This window comes from Penicillium antarcticum (genome assembly GCF_028974205.1).
Source record: "Penicillium antarcticum strain IBT 31339 chromosome Unknown utg000006l_segment0_segment0, whole genome shotgun sequence".
Lineage (NCBI taxonomy): Eukaryota > Fungi > Ascomycota > Eurotiomycetes > Eurotiales > Aspergillaceae > Penicillium > Penicillium antarcticum.
The window spans coordinates 2521189-2537115 of record NW_026695304.1 but is presented as its reverse complement, the minus strand read 5'-3'; the positions used below and the strand labels follow the sequence as shown (position 1 = coordinate 2537115).

Genomic DNA, 15927 nt, shown 5'->3' with positions numbered 1-15927 from the left:
CTACGCCAACGGCAGCTTCTCATACTCATCACGCATGAACTTCTTCACACCTTGCAGGCCATTGACCATCACCTCGTGCTCGGGAACATAGCCTACTCGCACAAAGCCACGGAAATCTACACCATCTCCAAAGCATTGGCTGCCAGGTACCAGCAGCACTCCAGTCGTCTCTTGCAGTCTTTGGCAAAAGACAACATCATTGATGGCCCGTCCTTCCCTGTCAACAAATTTGACAAATGCAGTCGTTCCAGCCAAAGGCCTGGTCCACTTCACGGCCCAGCTGAACTCATCCACAAACGATTCAAGCATGTCCAGATTCCGCTTTGCCAGTTGAATATTGCGCTGCAACAGATTTCCCACGCACGGACTTGACAATGCATGTGCAGCTACACCATCATCGATCTGACCAACTGAGATAAGAGTGTAATCACGAGCAGAGGCACATGCTTCAATGATATCGGGGTTCGGCGACACAATCCAACCCAGCCGGATACCGGCCAAGCTGAATGCCTTGGACAGGGAACCAGTCGAAACCACTTTTTCATATCCAAACTCAAGGATAGACGGGGGGACCTCCTCGCCCTGGTTGAGAGAATGGAAGAGAGGCCGATACACCTCGTCAGAATGAATGAGGATATCATGCTCACGCGCAATATCAACAATTGCTTGTAACTCTTCCCGGCGAAGAATAGCACCGGTAGGATTCTGGGGGTTGCTATAAACCCAGTTAGAAACTTAGCATCAATACCAAGTAGAAAAGCACATACTTCAAAATGATCAACTTCGTATCGGGCCGAACCAAATCCTTTAGTTCTTCCATATCCAACCTCCATCCCTCCTCCCCATTCGACCGCCACAGACTGACCTCCGCACCAAAAGATTCGGGCACGGAGTATAGCTGCTGATACGTCGGGTACTGGCAAATAACATGGTCTCCAGGGCCGATATTGGTATAGAGTGCCAGGAAGTTTGCTTGAATAGCGCCATTCGTCACGAGGACATCTTTCGCGGTGACAGACTGGGAATATAGATTCGCAATATTGGTTCGCAGAGCCTCTGAGCCCCGGATCGCACCGTAGACCTGCTTCTGGCTATAGTCCACCAGATTTTTCTTGTTGGAAAGAGACAATAAATCATTCAGAGAGATTGAGGCACAGCATGTTTCGGCTAGATTGTGCTTCGCGTCGTTTTCGTAGAGGTCCATCCACTATGTTGACTTAGGTCTTTGGTTTGAGGGAATTTAGAGAATTGAAATTTACTTACACGCTCCACGGCGAATTCGCTGATTCGGACCATTTGGTGCTCAGGTTCAATGCAAATTAAGTAAAGGAATCACGGGTTGTATAATTGAAGAAAGACAAGACTGTGGATTATATAGATATCTGCCACAGTGACGCCAAATGTGAATGCTCAATAATGATTGGCTGGATCGCTAATATACCCGTGCCAAAGAAATATTTCCAGAGGCTCCAAAATTTATTCATTACCCCAAAAGTAGATTGAATATCCCAGTGTTTCCCATCTGTTCCCTATGCACCCGGATATGCTTGATATGCTGCCCAAGTGGGGGCACCACCAAACGCTCTGATTGGGTGGGGCGCAACAATCTCCCAATCCGGCAACATGGACCCCCGTCAGAATTTTTAGCTCCACCCAAAAAAAGAAAACATGAAAAAAAAGAAACGCTCACTCGAGGACGGTGTTTAGGAATAGCCGAACGCGGGGGTCGAACCCGCAGCCTTAAGATTAAGAGTCTTACGCTCTACCGATTGAGCTAGCCCGGCCGGGCTGTTGAAGGACGATGCACTCTGAGGCATAATATTTTTGAGCACCTACGAGCTGTCAATTGTTGCACTAGTCACCAAACCATTTCCCCCCATGCTGAACATGCTTGTCCTTGGGTGTTCCAAGCAATGGATGTAGTTTAATAGGCGCAATTAGGGACAAATAGGTGATATCAAATCTGCAATGGCGGCTTCAATGATATCATATTATGCGATCATATACTGGAATTCAAGTAAATTATGTGTATACATCATTCATTCAGAGTCATAGCTGGTTTCTTCTTCCTCCAATATTGTTGAAGGCAAGTATCTTTGATCTTCTATCTTCACGTCGAGATAGTCGAAGGGCGGTTCTTGTGGTACTGGATCTATAGCCTCACGTTTCACGGCACGTCGGCGCGGCTCATCTGAGCCATCAATCAGTAGAGCATGCGACAGACCAGTTCCGGTGAAGTATAGGAACATGCCTATAGTTGCTCCGATAAGAACAGCCCCTGTCATGAAGTAGATGAACGCCTGTCCGAGGTTAGTGACATGAAGACCAGAGAGCACTACAAGATCGGATTGATAGAATAAAGCCTATAGCCCGTGACATACCTCTAATCTGATCAAGATGCGCAATGGAAGCAGAGTTATGTATAAAGCAAGCCGTCCGAGGTAGATAACCGGCGATAGGAGGAAAAGAAGGGGTGAGAGCAAATAGGACAGTAATTGAATTGTAGCGCTGAAAATGAACGACACAATAGCCGTTGGGATTGAAATCCAGCTCATGGCTATGTATGATTATGAATGTTTGCTGTTGAGACTTGATCTGCTTCAACTGTTTTGATATCTCGAAGTATCACGCGCCGCGTCGAGCTGCCAAGCCCTATGCCCTAAGCTTCCCGATTGGGCTTCCGGCGTCATCGTCCGCCTCGACTTGTAACTGTACAGAGAGAGTACATCGTCCTGATTACTTTCTCCACCGCCAATACTTCTTGTGAGTCGGCATCGGAAGTATCTTCCTTCATGCTTTCGTTGTGAATCAACTCAATCCCATTCTCGACTACCTGCAAACGATTGTCCAATTGATACCTTTCCCCGCCTTCAATGGGCAACAACCCTTCCAAAGGCCCGGTCGGCGACGCGCCTCCGGCCCATGCTGGCCACCACTCAGGCGAGCGGAAAGTCACCCGTCGGCCTTCTCTGAATGCGATCTCAAACAACAAGGCCACCGCGGCCGATCCCTCCGCCACTAAGGAGACTGCCGCCGGGCACTCGGCAACATACCAAGGATCCCTCCAACAACGCCTCCAGACCCGAAATATCCCTGAAAGCTCTCCCAAGGATATAGAAAGACCAGAGAGACACGATGCACGGAGACCGGAGCCTTCTCAAAGCAAAGATATCCCAATCCGGGACCACTCCAACCCGGTCCAAGTCCCGAGTGCCCGCCATGTCCCAGGGCGCGACCCTGTGGCACCATCTGCCCCGCCCCTCAACTCATACTATAGCGCATCTGCACATCTGCAACGTCCACCGCGGTTGCCATTGCCAATTGGTGATGCTAATACTACACCCGGATCGCCGATGGGCCCAGAGGACTCGCATATCCAGTCGCTTCCTACAGACCAGCTTCTGGATGACCAACTCGATCAGAACAATACGGCTTTGGGTAATACAACAATTGAAGAGGAAGAATTGATTGATGAGCTCCAGCCATACACTATCAGTGGAGTGGGCAAGGCTGTCCCGGTGGTTATCGAATGGACTGCGCCTGCTCAAAAGGTCTATGTTACAGGAACTTTCGTCAACTGGGAGAAGAAGTTCCGCCTACACAGAAGGTTGGCTGAGCATCCAATTTGCAATGCATTAGGGAATGGCTAACGTGATATAGTGAAAATAATCCGTCCGTTATGTCCACGACGTTGAACCTCCGACCTGGCACGCACCACTTGAAGTTCATTGTTGATGGAGAAATGCGCGCAGCAGATAGTCTCCCAACCGCCGTGGACTTTACTAACCATTTGGTCAACTACATTGAGATCAGCGCTGATGATGCTCATGACAGGGACCCCGGCGTTCAGCCTGGAGCCCACCCCCCTCAGACGGTGCCGGATTCATCTAAGCAAGACCAATCAAAAGGACCCGAGGATGACCCTCCGCAGAAGGATGAATCTGAAGAAGAAGAGGTGCCACCCGGTGACTTTGGCAATGCCATCCCTCAATTCCTTGCCGATCTGGACAAGGAAGAAGAGGACCCAGCCTATGTGCAAGCTGCCAATGTCATTGGGGACACGGCTACCCCGCCTAGTCTGCCTCTCTTTTTGGGTAAATCAATTCTCAACGGCACGACTCCCATGAAAGACGATAGCAGTGTTCTCAATTATCCTAATCACACGGTCCTGAACCACCTTGCTACAAGCAGTATCAAGAATGGTGTTCTGGCTACTAGTGTGACGACGAGATACAAAAGAAAAGTTTGTCGACCTTTGACTCATTGCTTGCGATATAATCTAACCAATGCCTTCTAGTATGTTACGACTATCTTGTACAAACCGACTGGTGATATAACAGATTGAGCTATGCTCAAGCACATAAGTGGTTGTCTCATGTGTGCATACATTTTTGCCACTTCTTGCCTCGGGCTGATGCGATCTATCCAAGGTGCAAATATGAAAAAGATTTACAGAATGGGGTCTTTCGTTCGACGCATTGATCTGCCGGTCGTACCTTTGTCTAGGGGATCCTCGGGTACTTTTTTGCCAGCGACGCCCGAGTACCAACTAGACTGCCCGACTAGTTTCAACCAGCAGATGAACTTGTTCGAGGAATGCGCCTCGAGAGGGTCTTACTACAATTGCATGTTTTCTCGGGCGTTATGTTCATGTTGGGTTTTAAGAGTACGTGGAACTTGATTATGCAGGCAATTTACACCGGGGTGAACAGGCGTTCAGATTCACGCAACGGATTTACAGATTTTCTGCAGCTAAATAAACTAGTTAGGAAATAATAGTTTACCTAAGATTCATTGCCCTTTTTCGTATAATATATTGGATCTGACTCGTTCATTTCATTACACATGATGGATCTTTTAAACTGAGGTATGATATAGCAATATCAATTCCGCCACTTGACAAACACCTCGTCCGTCCGGAATCGCTGCGTGCACGTAGACTTTTCCAAGGGAGTCCGATAGCCCGTCCCGTATGCAAGCATACCAGCCTGCGCAATCATAATGCCATTATCAATGCAGAACCGTTCATCCGTAGCATAAACACTGCCACCACGATCCCGTGCCATAATTCCCATCATCTCCTGCAGTCTCTCATTGGAACCAACACCACCAACAATAAGAACCTGCTTTGAGCCAACATGCGCCATAGCGCGCTCAGTGATCTCAACAAGCATGGAGAAAACAGTTTCCTGGAGGGAGAAGCACAAGTCCGCGCGGGTAGGCGTGCTCTCCAGACCCTCATTCGCAGCAATAACGCTCTTCTGGATATTCTTTTCGTCTTCCTTCGCCTTTTCTTCCCCGCCTAGCCCCCACTCTCGGGCGAGACCATCAATTGCTGCGAGAATACCTGAGAACGAACAATCCATGCCTTTCACGACGTATGGGAGGTCGACTAGCTGCTTTCCTTGCTTTGCTAGCTGCTCAATGTTGTATCCCGGTGCTGGGTCGTTGGAGATGTGCAGAGTGCGCGCAAACCGGTCTAGACAGTTTCCTACTGCCATGTCGAGTGTCTCGCCGAAGATACGATATCTCTGTGAGCTGTATGCGATGACTTGTGTGTTTCCACCGGAGACATATAGCACGACTGGATTTGTCGCGCCAGTAATAAGGCGGCCCATTTCAATATCTGGATACCTTATTGTCAGTCTTTCGGTTCTTGCACTTGAAGGGCGTTGAGGCAGTGAACTTGATACATACGTCCAACACAGTGGTTCACTCCGACCAATTCCTTGCCCCAGAGCAGACTCAACATCCGTGCAGCAACTACCACGCTTTGTAGCGGGGCACCCATTCCTGGTCCCTGGGTGAAGCAAATGCAGTCAACATCGTCAACTGATACTCGAGCTTCCTTCAACGCTTGCTTGACAAGCTTCACAACCCACGCGCGGTGGTGGCGCGCAGTGTCCTTAGGCAGAAACCCCTCGCCTGGTGGGGAGACATAGGTGTGACGGATGTTGGCGAGGACCTGCGGGGGGCTGCCATCCTTGGGATGCAGCATAATGCCAATTCCCAGCTTGTTGGCCGAGCCTTCCATGCCAATTGCGATCATGATGGGCAGATTGTTAAAGACAGAGAGTATATGTGAAAGAGGTTATGAAAATGTCGAAGTATGAATGATTTTCGTTATCGTTATCGGCTTAAAGCGGCATCCCGTTTCTCCGAACATTTCCTCTCTTTACTTCCTGACTCTACTTCTTCTTTTCCCTTCCCTCTGTCTGACCATTTCCCTCGCTTCTGTCCCTTTGAACTGCATGATCCTGTTATCTTATTATATCTTTCTCTAATCCTCCCTCCCCTCTCCTCTCCCACCCTCCACCCTCCCAATGTCTTCGACTACCCACTACCCCAACCCCGAGGGCTTCCAACAACAGTCGGACAGTTTCGTTTCCTGGCTGCAAGCCACTCCAGGAGTGAAACTGAACTCCAACCTCAGACTTGCAGATCTCAGAGCAAGTGGTGCAGGAAGAGGCGTCGGTGAGTATTTTGCAAAACACCCCCCGCCAAGCACACAAAAGTGCCCACACAGTCTCCCCAAAAATGGGTCTCACAGACATGTTCACAAGTCACTAACATGTTTTCCCTGCTGTAGTGGCTCAAAGCAACATCCCTGAAGGTGATGAACTCTTCTCGATCCCGCGCGGCGTTGTCCTCGCCGTCCAAAACTCCGAGCTGAAGACCCTGCTCGGTCAGGATGTTGAACAGCTCGGCCCGTGGCTTTCTCTCATGTTGGTTATGCTGTATGAATACCTGCAGGGAGAGAAGTCACGATGGGCTCCTTATTTCCGGGTCTTGCCTTCTCGGTTTGACACCCTGATGTTTTGGTCGCCGGCTGAGCTGAACGAGTTGCAAGCTAGTACCATTGTGGAGAAGATTGGCAGAGAGGGTGCTGAGCAGTCCATTTTGGAGAAAATTGCTCCTGTTGTGAAAGGAAACCCTGCTCTCTTTCCACCTCCACATGGTGTGGCTTCTTTTGATGGTGACGCTGGTGCTGGTGCTCTGCTTGAGCTTGCTCACGTCATGGGATCGTTGATCATGGCTTATGCTTTTGACATTGAAAAGGCCGAGGATGATGATGATGATGAAGGAGAGGCTGCTGATGACAGCTACATGACCGACGATGAGGAGGAACAGCTTCCCAAGGGCATGGTCCCACTCGCTGATCTCCTTAACGCCGATGCGGACCGAAACAACGTAAGCTTATTACACTCTCATTTTGGATGCCGAAGTTGACTTGCTGTAAGGCCCGTCTATACCAAGAAGACGGAAACTTGGTCATGAAGGCAATCAAGCCAATCCAACAAGGCGAGGAAATCTTCAACGACTACGGAGAAATCCCGCGCGCAGACCTCCTCCGTCGCTACGGCTACGTGACTGAAAACTACGCCCAATACGACGTGGTCGAGTTGTCCCTGAGCAGCATCTGCCAGGCCGCCGGTCTTGAAAACGCTGATATTGCGTCCCAACCCCGACTCCAATTCCTCGAGGAACTCGACATCCTCGACGATGGTTATGTCATCCCCAGACCGATCAACGCCAACCCATCTTTGGAAGATATCCTCCCCGCTGAGCTGGTGATTCTCTTGACTACTCTTGCTCTCCCTGAAGAGGGGTTCAAGCAGCGCCAGTCCAAGAACAAGCCCCCTAAGCCAACATTCGAAGCCAACCAGGCTACTATTTTGTCTCGGGCTTTGCAAACCCAGCAGGCACAATATGCCTCGTCTTTGGCGCAAGATGCTCAGCTTTTGGCCTCGCTTTCTCCTTTGGATGTGTCCGGTGCCTCAGACACCTCGGCTCGCCGGGCCAGAATGGCACTCCAGGTGCGCATTGGAGAGAAGGAAGTCATGCAGGCTGTCCTAGGCATGCTAGAGCCTGCAGCCACAGGATCATTGAAGCGCGCTGCCAATGGCCATGACGATGATTCACGACAGTTCAAGACTCAGCGGATTTGAGCCCTACATGAATTCGATCTTCGATCTACATCTCCGACAACCCCGGCGTCAACGACCGAGAAAAGTGCTTTTTGCGAGTATTAAATTGTGTTAGATTTTCTGAATGTTTTTGAGCCTTTTCCTTTGCCCTCCCATTCATCGCTTGCATCATAACTTCGGTTATCCATCATACAAGGCCGCTCGACAACCAGCCATCACCACCGAGAAAAAAAAAGATCATATGTACACTAACAAATGCAGATGCGTTCAAGCCACAAAGTGACTGGCACCTGCGTCGAAACGAAATGTCGAGAAAGAGGTGTGAGAGAAGAGGTGGAGGGGATGCGGAACAGGAAATCGAAAAAAAGAAGAAAGAAATCTCGGGCATCAGTCCAGGACCCTTAGCCGCCCGCGGAAATCGTCAAAAGCATGAGAGAAAGATATACTAAAACTACAAGGGTGTTAAAAGGCGGAAAAAAAGACAAGAGACGAAAAGAAGAACGAAAACAAGCCACGCAGAAACGCCCGCCAAATGCTGTGAAAGGAGAAAGGAAAGTCGTTCAGGCTGCGGACGCTGCCACCGGGGCATTGGACCCGGGTCCGTGAGGACCGTTTTGGTCTTGGAGTCGTCGAGCCTGTACTTGAGCTTGGACTGCCTGGGCTTGCGCCTGCGCATGAGCCTGGGCAGCCACTTGAGCCTGAGCGGCCTGTTCGCGCGCCTTGGCCATTGTGATAGCCCGATGTTGCATGATTTGGATACTGTACGCATCGGTATCATATTCGGGCTCCTCGTCAGAATCCTCTTGGTCGAACTTGAAGCGGTCTGCCTTGAGGGGATCTAGTTCGACCTTGTGAGTTCCCATGTTACGACGGTCGATCATCAATCGGCCACCACGTCCTACTCGTCGTCGGAAAGATGGCATTTTGTGTGGCTCGTCGTGCAATGCCAGGGCATGCGAAGCAAGCTTGTCTCGAGAGTAAAGCGGGCTTGTGACGTCTAAAGAGGTATCCATCTCACCAGAAGCTTCTGATGAGGGAGGAGTGGGCAATTGGGCTGTGAAAGCAGGTCGAAAGGCTGCCACATCGAATGTCCTTTCGGGAGACGGTGATAGCGGAGCACGAGTGTGATCCACGTATCCCTCGTTCCACTTGATATGCTTGGTGATATTCTGCTTGATATCGCGCAGAATCTCGTTTTCCTTCTCTGCTTGAACTTCCTCCAAGAGCTGCAGGTCCTCTGCGCCTTGAAGGCCAGCCTTGAGGGGCATGCGCAATTGGGGAGCATTGGGACGCTGTTGAGGTATCTCGAGCACTCTTTTCTTGGGCTGTGATGATGGATCAGCAAATGCACGTTGTTGGCGATCAGAGCAGCGACGCTTACCTTTTGGTTGATGAGATCCTCGTCGTCGTCCTTGACGTTGAGCTTGCGCTTCATCTCCTTCACCTGAGCACGCTGCTCGAATATCTTCTTCTCCATGGAGAGCATCTCCTTGCGGGCAATCTCACGCTGGCGCACCAAAGCAACGAGCTCACGAGCATCTTCCAGCTCTTTGCGAAGGCGTCGGAGCTTCTCTGCGCTTTGCGCATCTCTACCACGGGTCTTTCGGATCTGGCGGACCTCACGTCTACGGAAACACACGAAGGGATCACTGTCATCGGTATCTTGGCCGGTTTCGAACTGCAACATGTTAGTTGGGCTGGGTCGCCAATGGCATGCGAGACAACTTACCTTGAGCTGTGATACAAGGGGGTTGTTCTGCACAGCCATCCGAGACGACTTCCAGTGCTCATATATTTCCTTCGCGAAGGGCTTCATGGAGTCGTCTAAGCTGGCGTCCATCATGTCTTGCATGTCGGCGAACGACAGTACAGGCGGGTTATCGACCGAGGCATACGGCTGCTTGGTCTGCGCCGTCTCCTCAAAGAAGTTCATGACTTCCTCAAAGATATCCTCCGTGCATGGAATCGCCGACGCGTCGCGTTTTTGGTTCATGATCTTGAGGAAGACGTCGTCCTCCTCGGTCATGTTGTACGGACATCCGCAGCAGTCCTCGACAGTCGAGGAGAAGCGAATGTATGTCGCAGGTTGCGAGAAGATGGGAGGGTAGAGTTCGTCATATTGGAGATTACTGAGAATGGTCTCAGGGGTGGGAATATGTGCCTCATTTACTTTGCCCTGGGCAGTGGCATTGATTGCAATTTGCAAATGGATTTCCTAGACGCGGTCTGGAGTCAGCGTGTGCCACTTTATATTGGGGTGAAAATCTCGTGTCATTTTGGCGATAATGTCACGTGATGGGGACGGGGATGAGGCTAAAATTAGTGCGAAAGATGGACTCACCGACTCCTCGGCCTTTTCGACACCGGTTTCAATCTGCTGTAGGGAGTTCTGGATGTCTTCGTCGAGGGAATCGATCTCGTGTTCGCGGACGACGGGAATGGATGCCTTGGAGGTGAGCTTTTTCGGGCGCGTCCTCCCCATGCCCCCGTACCGAGTCATAGCGTCGGGACGCGCAATGGAGCAACGACCATGGGCAAGGACCAGGTAAAAAGGGGATCAGTAGAAAGGTTAGATCATGCGCTTTCTCGTAGTCGTATTTTTGAGATGAAATTCGATGGGGAAGGGGGAGATATTGACGGCTAAAGTTGGGGTGATTCACGGCTGGAGGTTGGGTTGACGTTGCAATGTCAGCCGGCGGTGGCCTGTTTTGGCCGAGTGCACGGCCTCAGGGGCTCGCTTGCCTGTCCGGAAGCGGTTAGTGCGGGGCTGGGCGATATCAGATTCTCCGCCCTTGGCAACTCTCTCCTCTTTGGTATCTTGTGTTTTGTTGTCAATCATCAGTCTGCTTCATTTGTTCACTTCCACCTCTCTTTCAATTGCGTAACTCACAACCCCGTCACTTCTCCCTCGCTTCCTCCACTTCCTCACCATGGAGCAACCCAACGAACCCAACGCCGCTGCTATCTACGATGCGCGGAGACGTCGCGGCTCCGTCGGTACTACCCAGCTCTTTGATAACATTGTGTCTACATCCAACTGTGAGTTTTTCACCGTCGCATATGGCTCCTTGCTGGTGGAGTGACCGGGCTGACCAGGCGACAGTCAATAGAGATGAGGTGGACCGTCTGCGCAAACGCTTCATGAAGCTTGATAAGGTTGGACAAGCTGTCAAAAGCCTCGAAAGGCCTCGTCTTACTGACATCTCATAGGATGCCTCTGGTACCATCGACCGCGATGAATTTCTTTCCCTCCCCCAAGTCTCGTCCAACCCGCTCGCTACGAGGTTCGTTACCCCGGACATCACACCACCGCCTTGACCATGTGAAAAATCATCTAATACACCCTTCCCACACAGAATGATTGCTATCTTTGATGAAGACGGTGGCGGCGATGTCGATTTTCAGGAGTTTGTGACTGGACTGTCAGCATTCAGCTCCAAGGGCAACAAAGACGAGAAACTGCGCTTCGCATTCAAAGTCTACGACATCGACCGCGACGGTTATATTTCCAACGGCGAGCTTTTTATCGTACTCAAGATGATGGTCGGCAACAACTTGAAGGACGTGCAGCTGCAGCAGATCGTCGACAAGACTATTATGGAGGCCGATAAGGATCAAGATGGAAAGATCAGCTTCGAGGAGTTCAAGGATATGGTGGAGAATACGGATATCAGTCTGAGCATGACACTGAGTAAGTTGCCCTTGATGTCTTTGGGTTTGGGGGACGAGTGCTGATTGTGTTCCAGATCAAATATGATTTCCATCTCACTGGTTGAGTGGATATATATCGTATTCAGTGGGTGTTTCGTTTCTGCGCTTGAATATTTCTCCGTTTCCCTTGGTCTCAGCATGACATGACTCAATGATCAGCGATGTGTATGTAGTTTATTTCTCAGTCCCGATATGGGCATCAACATTGGATTTGGATTTCTTTTCGTCTCCACACATCCCATACCAGTTCCTACTAACCTCCACAGCGAACAGTCATGAAACAAGGGGCTGGAGAAACATCGGAAAGTATATCCCCACCCCGAGGTATATCAGTGTCTAGTATCCACCTCACAGCAACAATCACACCCATACCCACGCCACACCCCGGACCTTACCCAATTCATGGGACACAGATTTCCAATTCTCCCATTCGATTCACTACAACCGCCTCACCAAAAAATGGCTTCCCGTTTCAGCCGTGCATGAAACACTTTATTCCCATCTAGGCCAACTCCATTCCGCACCCGCATTTTCTCAGTCCAAATCCCAAAACATACCTCGGCCCACTACACCAGTCCGCTCTCTTTCCGTCTGGGCTGCAGTCTCGTGGGCCGGATGACTCCTGTCCAACGAGTCGGGTGCGGGTGCAACCACAGTACAAACGAACATCCCTGATTAAGCTGCAGCAACGTCGTGGGTATGTGGGTGTGTGGCCGTAGTAGAATTTATACCTGTAGTCGTATCGGATGTGGTTATACCTCGGTATACTTGAGCTGCAGCCACTCAAACTACTAATTTTCCTTTAGCGCCGGTGCAGCGCGACTGTGATTATACCTCAACACTAAACCTGTTCTCAGTCCTCCTCTCCGGATCTTCCACCTGGAGCTGATTCCAAATCATATCGTACGATCGCCGGTGCAGAGATGCACATAATTGCACTGTTTACTGCCCTCTTGTGGAGTACGCGTCGATATATCGAGCTCCATTGATGCAAGCCACTTTGTGCATGGTAGCAGAGAAATATTTGATTGGCAGTAAGGGATATATCTCCCATACAGAGCAGATCTTTCACCCTATTGTGTAGGTTAGCTCACAACTCTCCCTCTACGGCAGGGGATTCCCATTCAAGAGTTATAAATCAGACGATATCCCTAAGCTCAACTGCAGTATCCCGCTTCATTGATTTCGAAACTTCTAGGGGACCGAGGTGCTTACTGTGTATGTTTCCACTTCACGTAGAACGAATCTGAATAATCTTCTGATGATCCACTGTAAGTGGAAGACGCACAGAAAGTGAGTTCCAGAAGTGCTACTTTGGATGCGACGAGAACAACATCTGCAAATCGTCCAAGCGAGGAGGTGGAATTTCGGATTCGAAAGAAAATTCGCGCTCCCTTAGGTTTTGACTTGAATTTCTCAACGCCCACGCTCCATTCTTTCATCGAACTTGCTTCAGGGCTTGTGTTGATCTGTATACTTGATCTTGTGCAATAGAAGTCCTGTCTTCTAGATACTTTCAATGGGCCTACTCTGTACGTTGGAATTAATACAGAAAGATTTTTTTTTTCTAAACAACATTAATATTCTCGTAGCTACTTGACTGACTGTGTCTCGTATCCATTTTCGCTCTTAGCGCCAGGAACACTCCTCGCGAAATCTGCAGGCGCGTCATTTCTGCGCGTCAATGTCATCGACACAAAGATCCTGCTCCCCATGCCACCATCTAACAAATAATCGAACTATCTGGCTCCAAGGGTTATTAGAACCGTGTGGACTAGCAGTATGCAGTAGATTGCGCTAGGGCGGATCATTAGGTATTACAATATCTATCCCACTAGATGCCATTCGCGTTCAATTGGTTAAAATAATGATTGATAGGCTAGGGAAAAGTAGGTAAGTGTTTGTTTGTACAATTGTTTGCGTCAATCCGACGCGTAAATAGATACCAAGTTGGGAATTAGGAGCCGTGGCTAATAAAAATAGCCTTATGCAGGGCTCCTTGGACAAGGGGCACACAAACACAGTCCCTAGATCCATGAAATAGATCTAGGCTTGAAATAAAAGGCGATTACCAAAAGTTCGAGGCCGATCCCATACATTACTAGATCAATGGAGCCAACATATGGCAGAATTGAAAAAAAAAAAAGAACCAACGCGTGAACAGCAATTCCCACCATCCCGGTCCTCCCCTTAGGTGCATAAAGCAAACGTGCCTCAGTCCCCGGTAACTTACCCAGTGTATGTACATGTACAGTCTAATATGCATGCACCCACACCGATATGGAAAACAAAATCCCAAAGGTAAAAGGTAAAAGGTAAAAGGTTAAAACCGAAGTATATAATCCCCACTTCGACAAGCAGGCCCCTCATGGTTAAATTTATTCCATTCAAGTTCTTCCATCTTCTCTTCCATTCCAATCCATCACCGCGTCAGGGCGTCCGTGCTCCCGACTGGGCAACTGGACTGGAAGAGCGTGGTGAGACGATAATTTCGGAATTCCGAGGCACTGGATTCGCTGGGTCTGCAGTCCGGGTTGGAAGTCGTACAGAGTGAGGCACCGGCTTTGGTTTGTTGTTTTGATGTTATGGAGGAGGGGAATGGAAATGACAAAGTGAAGAGAGGAAGGGAGAATGGAAAGGAGAAGGGGGTGTCATCTTACGCTCTCTACTCATCTCTACATTATACATTCCAGGGTAGCACTCGCATGGCCATATGGATGGGTAAGTGTTTCAGCCGAGATTTGTACCTAAAAGCGCCCGTCGGGTTGTAGAAGACTCCGGCCCAAGCTTTGAGTAAGATTAGCTGCTCTGTCTGACATGTTTGAAGATATTCATATCTGAAACGTAGCGTGGTATGAGCCTACCTTCTGTTGTTAGGGTGTGGAGTGTGTGTAGGTGTAGTATACTAACAAATGTTGATTATCCACGCATTTGTATATTTGCTTTATCGTAACTAGCAAGTGCATCCATAAAACCAGTTCCAGCCTCGTGTTTTGTGCTACCGGGTGGTCTATCCAACGTGTCGGGCTGGTTGATACCGATGACATCGAGTCCACCCGAGTCCCGGTCTGTTTTCATGTTTCGGGGGATCTTCTATGTTTTATTTCCGGACGTCACACATCTGCAGGAGATTGCATCATCCTGTCCTGTTTCGGTGGACTCTCAGCCTATGAGAGGCGAGTAGATCCAGGGCGCAAAATGACCAAGTGCCAAGTGACAAAAGTGCGAATTCCCGGATCCAGGAGACCAGTTTAGCTACATGTCAATCGGGATCGTCGTCGCATCCGCGAGGTGCAAAGTGGGTTCTTCCATAGTGTCGGATTAGGGCATGGATAGATCACATTGGACCCACGGCAGAACACGTAAACAAGAACAACCGAAAGCAATAGAATGACAATACATATTATATATACATATATAGCATACTAATACTAATAGTAATGCTAATACAAATACTTGTAATTGCTTTTGCCCCTTGAGACCTGAGCAATCAGAAATAGGAAACTGACGTATGTAGCTGCCCGTCAGGGCGTTGGCAAACAAGGCCCACACGAACTAAATAGATTCGTCCACTATGCTCATCAGCCTCACTTCGAGTCGGTTAATCTCCCCGGAATGTAAAGGGCCCCCTTTCTTGGGATCTGGTGGATTATTTTGCTTTTTGATCTCCCCCACGCAAGGGGATTTGTCTCAAATGTCTTCACTATCAGCCCCAGAGAGGGTTACACGCCAGAGAAAGCAAAGAAAGGTCCACCTGACCTCGACAGCTGAACCCCCTTTATTATAACGCAAAACATTCGGGAGCCAGGAACCAGAACACCGGGTTCCCGATGAGAGACCGAATGGAGTTTAGGCGTCGATCCTGATGTATATGCGTAGTCCGAGAGAGGTATAGTTCCCTATGAAGCCCTACTCTCTTTCCCCCTTGGATTCTTCGTCCTTGAATCTTGGATCTATCCACACCATGAGGATTGTTTCTTAATCCTCAGCTCTAGATCATTGATCCACTCTCGCGTTCTCTATATCTACCTAATTCGTGCCTAAGCTTGGTATCTGTTTCTTGTTATTCCTGACTGATACCTGATCCTACCTGTCACTGTTACCTGTTTATTCTTAAATACCGCCGCGCCTGCGCCAGAGGACAAGATTTGGATGTCTATGTGAACCAGGATCACCTCTTGTTCCTTTTACACTTCCCCTAACCCAGAAGGAAGAGTTGAAACAGACTTGAAATCCCGTCTCATTCTCACTCAACCATCCAAGCTGGCATTCTACGTGAGCCCGCCGC

General features: G+C 49.4%; 9 protein-coding genes across 9 annotated transcripts; 4 read left to right on the top strand and 5 right to left on the bottom strand.

Annotated features, from left to right (window-relative positions):
* On the bottom strand, window positions 1-1296 carry N7508_007038 (putative aminotransferase; the record flags this gene model as incomplete). The annotated part of the gene is made up of 3 exons (XM_058465103.1): window positions 1-715; window positions 768-1207; window positions 1264-1296. 3 exons carry the CDS (start codon window positions 1294-1296, stop codon window positions 1-3), a joined length of 1188 nt encoding a protein of 395 aa, XP_058318956.1.
* A 743-nt stretch (window positions 1297-2039) lies between these two features.
* On the bottom strand, window positions 2040-2555 carry N7508_007037 (uncharacterized protein; the record flags this gene model as incomplete). Its single annotated transcript, XM_058465102.1, has 2 exons — window positions 2040-2300; window positions 2382-2555. The coding sequence occupies 2 exons, from the start codon at window positions 2553-2555 to the stop codon at window positions 2040-2042; spliced, it is 435 nt and encodes a 144-aa protein (XP_058318955.1).
* Window positions 2556-2873: 318 nt separating this feature from the next.
* On the top strand, window positions 2874-4345 carry N7508_007036 (putative Snf1 kinase complex beta-subunit Gal83; the record flags this gene model as incomplete). The annotated part of the gene is made up of 3 exons (XM_058465101.1): window positions 2874-3607; window positions 3661-4243; window positions 4298-4345. 3 exons carry the CDS (start codon window positions 2874-2876, stop codon window positions 4343-4345), a joined length of 1365 nt encoding a protein of 454 aa, XP_058318954.1.
* Window positions 4346-4883: 538 nt separating this feature from the next.
* kae1 (O-sialoglycoprotein endopeptidase) lies at window positions 4884-6049 on the bottom strand (the record flags this gene model as incomplete). Its single annotated transcript, XM_058465100.1, has 2 exons — window positions 4884-5626; window positions 5698-6049. The coding sequence occupies 2 exons, from the start codon at window positions 6047-6049 to the stop codon at window positions 4884-4886; spliced, it is 1095 nt and encodes a 364-aa protein (XP_058318953.1).
* Window positions 6050-6323: 274 nt separating this feature from the next.
* Window positions 6324-7949, top strand: N7508_007034 (ribosomal lysine N-methyltransferase; the record flags this gene model as incomplete). The annotated part of the gene is made up of 3 exons (XM_058465099.1): window positions 6324-6474; window positions 6590-7191; window positions 7242-7949. The coding sequence occupies 3 exons, from the start codon at window positions 6324-6326 to the stop codon at window positions 7947-7949; spliced, it is 1461 nt and encodes a 486-aa protein (XP_058318952.1).
* Window positions 7950-8488: 539 nt separating this feature from the next.
* Window positions 8489-10428, bottom strand: N7508_007033 (uncharacterized protein; the record flags this gene model as incomplete). The annotated part of the gene is made up of 4 exons (XM_058465098.1): window positions 8489-9253; window positions 9310-9606; window positions 9658-10143; window positions 10270-10428. 4 exons carry the CDS (start codon window positions 10426-10428, stop codon window positions 8489-8491), a joined length of 1707 nt encoding a protein of 568 aa, XP_058318951.1.
* A 156-nt stretch (window positions 10429-10584) lies between these two features.
* N7508_007032 (uncharacterized protein) lies at window positions 10585-10767 on the bottom strand (the record flags this gene model as incomplete). The annotated part of the gene is made up of 1 exon (XM_058465097.1): window positions 10585-10767. The coding sequence occupies one exon, from the start codon at window positions 10765-10767 to the stop codon at window positions 10585-10587; it is 183 nt and encodes a 60-aa protein (XP_058318950.1).
* Window positions 10768-10858: 91 nt separating this feature from the next.
* On the top strand, window positions 10859-11685 carry cnaB (calcineurin regulatory subunit B; the record flags this gene model as incomplete). Its single annotated transcript, XM_058465096.1, has 5 exons — window positions 10859-10967; window positions 11032-11084; window positions 11139-11212; window positions 11285-11619; window positions 11675-11685. The coding sequence occupies 5 exons, from the start codon at window positions 10859-10861 to the stop codon at window positions 11683-11685; spliced, it is 582 nt and encodes a 193-aa protein (XP_058318949.1).
* Window positions 11686-14007: 2322 nt separating this feature from the next.
* On the top strand, window positions 14008-14193 carry N7508_007030 (uncharacterized protein; the record flags this gene model as incomplete). Its single annotated transcript, XM_058465095.1, has 1 exon — window positions 14008-14193. The coding sequence occupies one exon, from the start codon at window positions 14008-14010 to the stop codon at window positions 14191-14193; it is 186 nt and encodes a 61-aa protein (XP_058318948.1).
* Window positions 14194-15927: the final 1734 nt, after the last annotated feature.